Below are 9,895 nucleotides of genomic sequence, written 5' to 3'. Positions count from 1 at the left end.
CCCCCACCCCGGGTCCAGATCGACCTCTCCAGCTGCATGGGGCCCCCGCCCCCTCCCCCTGGATCTAGCCTCGACCTCTCCTGCTGCGCTGGGAGCACCTCCCCAAAACTCCACTCCCCCTGCACCCCCACCCCGGGTCCAGCCCGACCTCTCCCGCTGCATGGGGACCCCGCCCCGCCCCCGTCCCCTCCCCCTGGATCTAGCCTCGACCTCTCCTGCTGCGCTGGAAGCCCCCCCAACCGCCCCCCCGGCTACCCCCGAATCCCCACCTCGGTCTAGCCTCGACCTCTGCGGCTGCACTGGGGACCCTCACCCCCACCGCACCCCCACCTACACCCCACCAGGATCCACCCGGCTCCCTCCCGCGGCACTGAGACCCGCGCCCCTGCCCTGATGCCCACTTCCCCTGTCCGGTCTCCCCGGCCTCGCAGCCCTGACGTCCGCCTCCACCCCCAGCTGTCTGAGAAGGCCGTGCTGGGCCGTGCTGTGGGCCCCGTGCCCTGGCAGCGCGTGGACCGCGACGTGGCGCCGGGCACCCTCTGCGACGTGGCCGGCTGGGGCACAGTCACCCACGCGGGCCGCCGGCCCGACCTCCTGCAGCACGTGCTCCTGCCGGTGATGGACCGCGCCGCCTGCAACCGGCGCTCGCACCACGACGGCGCCATCACCCAGCGCCTCATGTGCGCGGAGAGCAACCGCCGGGACACCTGCAAGGTGCGCCTTCAGGAAGGAGGCGGGCGTGGGAGGAGCCGCCCGCCCGGAGAGGGGACGGGAAGGGGGGCGTGGGTGGGAGCCGTGGGGCGGGGGCGGGGAAGGGGCGGGGCCCGGAGGAGGGGCGGGGCACGCAGAGGGTGGGGCGGGGCGGGGGGCATGGGTGGGGGGGGGGGGGGGGTGGGGCCTGGAGAAGGGGCGGGGCCTCGTAGGGTGTGGGCGGGGCTTGGATAAGGGGTTGGGCCTGTGGATCCTGGTGGCTGAAGAAGGGTCGGGGCTGGTAAAAAAGGCAGGAAACAATGGGAGGTGAAAGGGCCCGTGGGTTACGGGAGAGGGAGCGGGGCCCGTGGAAGGGGTGGGGCTCCAGGAGGGAACGGGCCAAGTAACCGCAGCCCGCAAGGGGGCGAGGCCAGGAATAGGGATGATGCATGATGAGGGGGTGGGGCTGCAGGGGCGGGGCCTGAATGAAGGGGTGGGACCTGTGGAGAGGGTGGGCCTGGAGAAGGGGCTGGGCGAACAAAAGGGCAGGTGGCAGAGAAAGGGTGGGAGGTATAGAGGGGGCGGCACGTGGAAGGGGCGCGGCACGTGGAAGGGGCGCGGCACGTGGAAGGGGCGGGAACTTCCGAAGCGGCCCGGCTGCTGCGGAGCGGGATCCCTGAGAAGGGCGGAGGCCTAGGACAGGTGGTGGCTTGCGTGGTAGCCAGGGACGAGGACTGGGTGGTGCTCCAGGGGAGGGGCGTGGCCTGAGGTGGGCGGGGTTGAGCAGAACAGGTGGCCGCTGAGACGCGTTAGGGAAGAAGTGGGATCTGGGGCAAGTGAAGGCCTGGGAGAGCAGGGCTAAGGGGTGGGACCCCAGACTGGAAAGGGCATGGAGTGGGGTTGCAGTGGGGTCCATGTGGTGAGGTTGAGGCCCAAGGGGGTGTGACCAGGATCTGGCGGCGGGCCTAGAGGGCGTGCCTTGTGGGCGTGGCCTTCGTGGTGGGCGTGGCACGGGGATATTGACCAGCGAGGACCAGGTTGGGGCGGGAGCTGCAGTCAGGTGAGGGTGTCCGGCGTGTGGGGCTGGGGTGGGCGCGGTCCGCCCCTCACTGCCCATCCTGTCACCGCAGGGCGATTCCGGGGGCCCGCTGGTGTGCGGGGGCGTGCTCGAGGGCATAGTCACCTCCGGCTCCCGCGTTTGCGGCAACCGCAAGAAGCCCGGGATCTACACGCGCGTGGCGAGCTATGCGGCCTGGATCAACAGCGTCCTGGCCTAGGGCGTAGGGGCCTGCGGGTCAGGGTCACCCCAGCAATAAAGTCCCCAACAATAAAGTTATCCACTCCTGCATCCGGTTGGTCTTTATTGAGCACCTACTGTATGTAGAGGGGGAGGCCGAGGTAGAAGGATCAGTGGATCTCAGGAGTTCGAGACCAGCCTGGGCAACATAGCGAGACTCCATCTCTACAAAAAAATAAAAAATTAGCTGGGCAATTGGCGGGCATGAAAGTGCGCGCTTGTGGTTCCAGCTACCCAGGACGCTGAGGCAGGGGGATGGCTTGAGCCCAGGAGGTCGAGGCTGCAGTGAGTTGTGATTGTGACACTGCCCTCCAGCCTGGGCAACAGAGTGAAACCTTGTCTCTCTCTTTGAAAAACAAAACGAAACAAAACCAGGCCGGGCGAGGTGGCTCACGCCTATAATCGCAACACTTTTGGAGGCCAAGGCGGGTGGATCATTTGAGGTCTGGAGTTCCTGACCAGCCTGACCAACATAGCAAAACCCCATCTCTACTAAAAATACAAAAAAAAAGGAAAAAATTGCCAGGCGTGGTGGCAGCCACCTGTAATCGCAGCTACTCGGCCGGCTGAGGCAGAAGAATCGCTTGAACCTGGGAGACAGAGGTTACAGTGAGCTGAGATCACGCCACTGCACTCCAGAGCACGCCAGGGCAACAGAGCAAGACTCGGACTCAAAACAAAAACAAAGACAGAAACGTTAAAAAGAGCAGGCCAGGAGCGGTGGCACATGTCTGTAATCCCAGCACTCTGGGAGGCTGAGGCAGGTAGATCACGAGGTCAGGAGTTCGAGACCTGCCTGACCAACATGGTGAAATCCCGTCTCTACTAACGATACAAAAATTGGCCGGGCATGGTGGCGCAGGCCTGTAATCGCAGCTACTCGGGAGGCTGAGGCAGGAGAATTGCTTGACCCTGGGAAGCGGAGGTTGCAGTGAGCCAAGATCGCGCCATTGCACTCCAGGCTGGGCGACAGGGCAAGACTCCGTCTCAGAAAAAAAGAGAAAGAGAGAGAAGAGAGCAAGGCGGGAAGCTACAGATGGAAATGCAAACCCTGAAAATACAGCGTGCAAGTTCCACGGGGCTGAGGGTTCTCAGCAGTGTCTCAGGAGGCGGCCACCTGGAGGCACTCTTGCTCTTTCCTGGAAGTCTGAGAAGGGTCACCGCTCCCCACTGCGGGGGAAGCCCCGCGAGGCGGGGGTGTCCCCTCCTGGTCTGCCTGGTGGTGTTTCCCTTTGCTTCCCAAGGGGAACGTGAGCGCCTACTGTGTGCAAGGCTGTGGGCTGAGACTCTAGTGCAGAGACCCTGTAAAGGTGTCCTGCTATGACCCATGTCCCAGAAGGGGAAACTGAGGCTCACAGGGGCTGTGCGACTCTCCTGAAGTCACACAGAAGCTCCAGGAGGCACCCTGGACCCCAGCCCAGAGCCAGGGAGCCTTCCGTCCCAAACCACCTGGGTGCGGCCAGGCCCACACCAGGAGGAAGAGCAGCGCACCTGCTTGGGGCCTCGGACCTCAAGTCACCTTTCTCGGCACGGGCAGTCAGGAGGCCTGAGGCCCGGTGCCCTTTCTCCCACCTGGAGGAGGGGCCCTCCAGGCTCTATTGTAGGAAGAGGCTGATAGTTTGAGAGGTAGAGTCCACTGGGAAGAGGGGGGATGGAAGTGAAAACTGTGCTTGGGTGTTTTCTGGGGGCTATGGAGTGCTCACCTGGGAATCACATTTACACGCAAGCATGTATTGAGCACTTAGTGTGTGCAGGGCCCTGGGTCTGGCATGGTAAGACACATCTAAGCCCCAGCCCTGCTCTTAAGAATTCGGTAAATATTCCACTGCATGGAAAGGCATCCATGCAGCCGTCTGGAGACCACCACGAAGTTGTGTCTGTGTTTGTGAATCTCATGTTTTTTTGTTTTTCTGAGGCAGTCTCGCTCTGCTGCCCAGGCTGGAGTGCAGTGGCGCGATCTCAGCTCACCGCAACCTCCGCCTCCCGTGTTCAAGCAAGTCGCCGGCCAGAGCCTCCTACGCAGCTGGGATTATAGGCGCCCGCCACCACACCCGGCTGATTTCTGTATTTTCAGTAGAGACGGGGTTTCGCCATGTTGCCCAGGCTGGTCTGGAACTCCTCACCCCAGGTGATCCGCCCGTCTCAGCCTCCCAAAGTGCTGGGATTAGAGGCGTGAGCCTCGTGCCTGGCCTGCGTGTAATTTCTAAAGCCCTACAACATTGAACTAAGGGGAGACATGGAAACATAGCTGCTGGTAATTCAGTCATTGATTCATTCATTCAATAGGTAGTTCCCGAATGAGATGACACCAGAGAACCACTTCTCACTGATTCCGTTTGAGGCGGGGCAGGAGAGATGACCAGATTTGGCAAACACAAGCCCCCGGTTAGACGGGAATTTCCAATAAACAACAGAAGCTTTTTTTTTTTTGAGACACGGTTTTCACTCTGTCGCCCCAGGCTCGGGTGCAGTGGTGCCATCACAGCTCACTGAAACTTCAACCTCTGGGCTCAAGAGGTCCTCCTACCACAGCCTCCTGTGTAGCTGGGACCACAGGCACGTGCCCTGCCACCACGCCTAATTTTTAAGATTTTTGTAGGCCGGGCGCAGTGAGCTTCAGGGCCACGGGCCTCCTCCATGCCCCGCCCGCCTTGCCCACCCCACTGTATCCAGAGAGGCAGGCGCTCAGGACAGCCAGCTTCTGACGGCAGTTTGAGGGACAGACCCTCAAGCCTAGTACCAAGTGTAGGGCCGGTTGCCTCGCTGGGAGCTCGGACACGCCCATCCCTCTCCACGCCTGACATTACGTCACCAGAATCTGCACTCAGCATCTAGCTTCGCCACGCCCACCTCTGCACTCAGCACTACACTCTGCACCCGGCACCTAGCCCGCCCCTCCGTTGGAAATCCCCTCTGCACTCGGCACTAAACTCTGCACCCGGCACCTAGCCCGCCCAGCCGTTGGAAATCCCCTCTGCACTCGGCACTAAACTCTGCACTCGGCACCTAGCCTGCCCAGCCGTTGGAAATCCCCTCTGCACTCAGCACCAGGATCTGCACTCAACACTAAACTCTGCACTCGGCACCTAGCCTGCCCAACCATTGGAAATCCCCTCTGCACTCGGCACTAAACTCTGCACCCGGCACCTAGCCCGCCGTTGGAAATCCCCTCTGCACTCGGCACTAAACTCTGCACTCGGCACCTAGCCCGCCGTTGGAAATCCCCTCTGCACTCAGCACCAGGATCTGCACTCCACACTAAACTCTGCACCCGGCACCTAGCCAGCCATTGGAAAATCCCACCAAAATTTAAAAGAAGCCCCGCTAAAACCTGCCTAATAGCATATGGCCCCGTCCAACCCGCTCACCGGAAATCCCGCCTACCTACCTATAGCAGCTTGCCACGTCCTCTTTCTCCACAGCCAATCAGAGCGCCTTCCCTCCCTATATAACCCCATGCCTGAGAGGAGTCAGGCGTGACTTCCCTGGCCTCTTTCTCCGGGACTACGGAACCTTTCCCGGGAGCCGAATAAATTGGCTTCTAATTGTTCTCATGCAGGCCTCAGTTTCCTCATTTTAAACTTGGCAATAGACCTCACAGAGAATAACCCTTACACCAAGGCCCACTCCGGCTCACAGGAGCTGACGGAGCCAGTGGGTGGCCTGTCCCCACTCCAGGTCTCAGCCAGGTCATGTGAACCGTGGGGGGCTGCTGGGGTCACCTGGAGGCGTCTTCACTCACAAGGTCAGGCGCCAGGTGACTGATCTCCCCACTCCTGAAGCTGCCCACCAGCCCGTGCCCCCATGAGGCGTGGGCACAGATGGTGTGTGTACAGGAGCCCTACGGAGCCCTCGCAGGGCGTTTCCTCTCTGCCCACCCGCCGCAGGCACCTCACCAGGGCTCCTGCACTCGGGTCTCTGCAGAGACTCCCAGACAAAGCCAACGCCATGGGGGCCAGGCCACACCCACCCGCCAGGGCCCCCCATCACCCCCCGCCCCCCCCCCCCCACCCACCCGCCCGCCAGGGCCCACTGTGTTGTCTGTCACTCGCTTTGGACAACCCTGGGCCCGGCATCCACTAGGCATCCCGCACATGCTGAGTGACTCCAGGGGAGGTGGACCGCACACTCCCAAGCACAACAGGAGGTTGCAGGGGTGGGGCCGGGGGCTGCGTCCAGGCCCGGAAGGCTGCCCTAGGGTCTGCTGTTTCCCTCAGAGGGTGTTCAGGTGGATGGTGAGAGAGCCCCCCCCCCCCCCCCCGCTCAGTGGCCAGCTGTCCCAGCCAGGGTGCAGAGGCCTGGAGTCTACAGCCGCAGGCAGGCGGGCTTTAAAGTGGGGGTGCCTCAGCCAGGTTCTGGGGTGTCTGAGCTCCCCGCTTTGCACCGGCGCTGGGCACTCAATCCTCCTTCCCTGCCCTCCCCGGAGCTGCAGAAAGGAGGCGGCTATTCGCACACAGCAGGGTGCCCCTGTGCTGGGAAGGCCTCCAGCTGAGGGACGCAGGGTACTTGGAAGAAGTGCTTGCTGGAGGCAGAAGGCGGGACCGTGGAGACAGAGGCACAGACTCTCACCCGGGGCTAGGCAGCCTCAGGCAGGGAGCGGCTAGAGAAACATGAGAGGTACAGAAGTAGGCAGAGACAGAAACAGCACACAGAGACACCAGAGACAGCAGAGACACAGAGCATGCAGAGACACGCAGACAGCACAGATACCACACTGAGACACGCAGAGAGACCGAGACAGTCAGAGATACTAGAGACACAGATACACAAAGACAGCAGAGACATGCAGACAGAACAGAGATAGCAAGAGACACGCAGAGACCCCAGAGACAGCAGAGACAGAGAGCATACAGAGACATGCAAAGACATTCAGACACGAGAGACACGCAGACAGCACAGAGACACAAAGACACCACAGAGACAGCAAGAGACACACAGAGACATGCAGAGACAGCAGAGACACCACGCTGAGACACGCAGAGGCGCACACTTGGACAAAGCTCCCTGATGACGGCCTCCCCCGCCCCACCCGCCGGGCCTGCTGTGTCCTGCCTCACTGCTTACTTTGGACACCCTGGGCCTGGCATCCGAGGGGCGCCTGTAAATGCCAAGTGATCTAAAGACAGGCCAAGAGGACACAGGCTCCCGGGCACTGAATGGAGGTCGCGGGTGGGGCCGGGGGCACTGACAGGAGGGACACAGGCCTGGGCGCGGAGGGCGTTTATTGGACCTGCCCTCCCCAGCCGCAGCTTGTCCAGGTTCAGCGTCCTCTGCAGGTGAGGCAAGGAAACCGAGGCAGGTGCCCCGAGCCAGGTCACCGCAGGGTCCACCTGGACCCCCAGCCCTGTGGCTGGTCCTCTGGATGCGGACGGTCCAGGGATCGGGGGGTCCCGGGAGGGAGGGCGGTGTGTGGGCCACGGCCCCAACTGCACAAAGGCACGGGGGCTTCCTCAGAAGATCTGTTGGTCATGGAGGCGTCCGCCCCACGGCCTTCAACAGCACTCCGGGGCGGGCTGAGGTTAACCGTGCCGAAGTGTCCAGGGTGTGTGCGGGGCGCCCTGGCAGCCTGGCTCAGGGGTAGCTGAGGGGCACCCGCCACCAGAGCCCGCCACAAAGGCAGTTCTTGATCCAGCGCTGCTCCCACTGCTTCACTGCCGTGGTCCTGTTGGGCGACTTGAGCATGGTGACACAGCCGCACCTGCGGGGAGGCAGGCGCTGGGCGGGCTCCCGCCTCCGAGGGGGTGTCCCTCACGCCCGTGCCCCACACTCCCACCTGCCACAGGGCCTCAGCCCCGGCTGCTTCACCCACTGGGAATACCGTTCCCTGCACCAGCGCCCGCCACTCCATTAACTGCTCCCCATCCTTGGATGCTGGCTGCAGCATCCCCTCTGGGACACGTTCCCTCCGCCACCCTGGACCGTGTGGAGCTGGGGGCTGGAATCAGCCGGGCCATCCCAGCAGCAGAGCTCTGGGAGTCCACGGCACTCTGGGCCTCCGTGTGCTGAGGACGCGTCAGAAGCCGGTCGTGTGGCAGCAGTGGCTGTGACTTAACTTCCGCCCTTGGGTTACCAGGGGCACCGCGGAGACGGGCAGGGGCGGCACCATCCCACAGCCCAGCACGGGGTGAGCCAGACCTCCCCAGGCCACAAGGCCCCAGAGACCCCGGGGTTTCATCTCTCAGTGGCAGCTCCAGAGGGAGGCCCTCCACGGCCTCCTTTACAGATGGCAACACCGAGCCTGAGTGTGCGAGCTGCGTGACCGGGGCCCGGGGGCGGCACTCACCTGGTGCAAGCCTTGCACTCCTCCGTGGGGTAGGCGCCAAGGTGCAGCCTCCGCAGGTGGTCAATCTTGGGCTGGCCCGGGTGCCTGGCAGGAGAGGGGAGGGCATGAGGGCTTGCTGGGCACCGTGAGGCCAGGCGGGTGGGTGTTCGGCCACCTCACACCATCCATCAGGTGGGCCCAGGCGTCTGAATGGTCAGGTGGCAGATGCGTGGACACCTGGGACAGGCCCAGCGAAGGGGTGGGTCTCCTAAATGCACAGGAAGCCTGAGGGGCAGAGAAGGCACTTGTGGGGCTCCCATCCGAGGCTCAACAGGAGGGAGTGCGTGGGCACTCCTTCACCACCCGTCCACAGACACCCAGCCTGGGGGCGCCAGGACCTCTGCACGACAGCAGATCCTGGTGGCAAAAGCTGCCCTCAGTGGAGGGTGGGGGGCCTGGGTCTGGGCAGAGGTGGGCCGGTCTTCTCTGCTCTCATCAAACACTTGAAAATTTCCCAAACAGTTTATCAGCCTCAGACGTGGCCATCTTCTCTTTTCGTCTAGTCTTCCTGAAACCCAAAAGCCCCAGCGTGCAACTCATCAGGCGGCCCCTCCCACTGTGAGCACGAGAAAGACAATGCTGGAGGTCCCAGAGCCAAGCTGGGCGGCCTCCCTGGAGGAGGGGCTGCGGCAGGCTCACTTCATTTTCTACCTTTTGCTCATCTGTGTTTTCTAAAATTCCAGCCGTAAGCCATCAGTGGTTGGAAGATTTGCACATGCTCCTCACCAAACATAGGTCGGAAATGGGCTCAGGGGTCTGACCGGCCTGGGGTCAAATCCGGACTCCGCCACTTCCTGATCCTGTGAACCCCCCCCCACCCAGAAGAGTGGCTGTGACTTTCCGGTGGGGTTTCCTCACTGGGTGGCCGGGGTCAGCTCAGCAGGCTTGGGTTGTCCAAACCCTGCACATTCCAGAAAAAGGCCAGCCTTGGGCCCTGCAGGTGACCTCTTACCCGCAGGAGACCTTCCCAATGAGGCATCTGTGCTCACCAGGGCCCTGAGCCATGCTAGGGGGTCCCCATCAACAGGGGGATTTACAGTGGGGCCTTGACCTCTGGAGGGGCGGGAGACTCAGGCCAGCTGCACGGCGCCTGGCACAGCAAGGCCAGCATGCAATCAGTGAAAACTAAGGGGGCCGGGCGCGGTGGCTCACGCCTGTAATCCCAGCACTCTGGGAGGCTGAGGTGGGTGGATCACCTGAGGTCAGATCAAGACCAGCCCGACCAACATGGCAAAACTCTGTCTCTACCAAAAATACAAAAATTAGCTAAGTGTGGTGGCAGGTGCCTGTAATCTCAGCTACTCAGGTGGCTGAGGCAGGAGAATCATTTGAACCCGGGAGGCAGAGATGCACTCCAGCCCAGGAGACAGAGCAAGACCGCTGGGAAAAAAAAAAAAAAAAAAAAAGGTAACAGGGTGAACAGAAGCGCCGGTGCCCGTGTGTGTGGGGTAGCTCATGACAACAGCAGAGGACACCACTAGGGGACAGCGCTAGGGGGAGCCTGGAAGGATGCAGGGGGGCCTGGGGCAGGGCACGGAAGAGGGAGCCCTGTGGATTTGGGGGTCCTGGGGCCAGGCACGGAGGAG

The 9,895-nt window shown here is 62.3% G+C and overlaps 2 protein-coding genes across 3 annotated transcripts in view; one reads left to right on the top strand and one right to left on the bottom strand.

Moving 5' to 3' along the window:
- Positions 1 to 2,038, top strand: part of CFD (complement factor D) — a 4,203-nt gene extending 2,165 nt beyond the window's left edge. Inside the window, exons 4-5 of the mRNA XM_032252479.1 lie at positions 457 to 714; positions 1,821 to 2,038. Coding sequence (XP_032108370.1) covers positions 457 to 714; positions 1,821 to 1,967 — 405 coding nt within the window. The 3' untranslated portion in view covers positions 1,968 to 2,038. The remainder of the gene's footprint in view (positions 1 to 456; positions 715 to 1,820) is intronic.
- A 5,117-nt stretch (positions 2,039 to 7,155) lies between these two features.
- Positions 7,156 to 9,895, bottom strand: part of MED16 (mediator complex subunit 16) — a 20,771-nt gene continuing 18,031 nt past the window's right edge. Inside the window, exons 12-13 of one of the 2 annotated variants that reach the window (XM_032252478.1) lie at positions 8,271 to 8,354; positions 7,156 to 7,685 (exon numbers count right to left, since the gene is read on the bottom strand). In XM_032252478.1, coding sequence (XP_032108369.1) covers positions 7,559 to 7,685; positions 8,271 to 8,354 — 211 coding nt within the window. In that variant the 3' untranslated portion in view covers positions 7,156 to 7,558. The remainder of the gene's footprint in view (positions 7,686 to 8,270; positions 8,355 to 9,895) is intronic. The other variant, XM_032252477.1, reaches the window with a different exon arrangement.

The sequence above is a fragment of the Sapajus apella genome, unplaced genomic scaffold, assembly GCF_009761245.1.
Source record: "Sapajus apella isolate SASKATOON/1434 unplaced genomic scaffold, GSC_monkey_1.0 scaffold77, whole genome shotgun sequence".
In the NCBI taxonomy this organism is placed as follows: Eukaryota; Metazoa; Chordata; class Mammalia; order Primates; family Cebidae; genus Sapajus; species Sapajus apella.
Note: the sequence above shows the minus strand (reverse complement) of the source record. Positions and strands in the feature narration are given on the sequence as shown.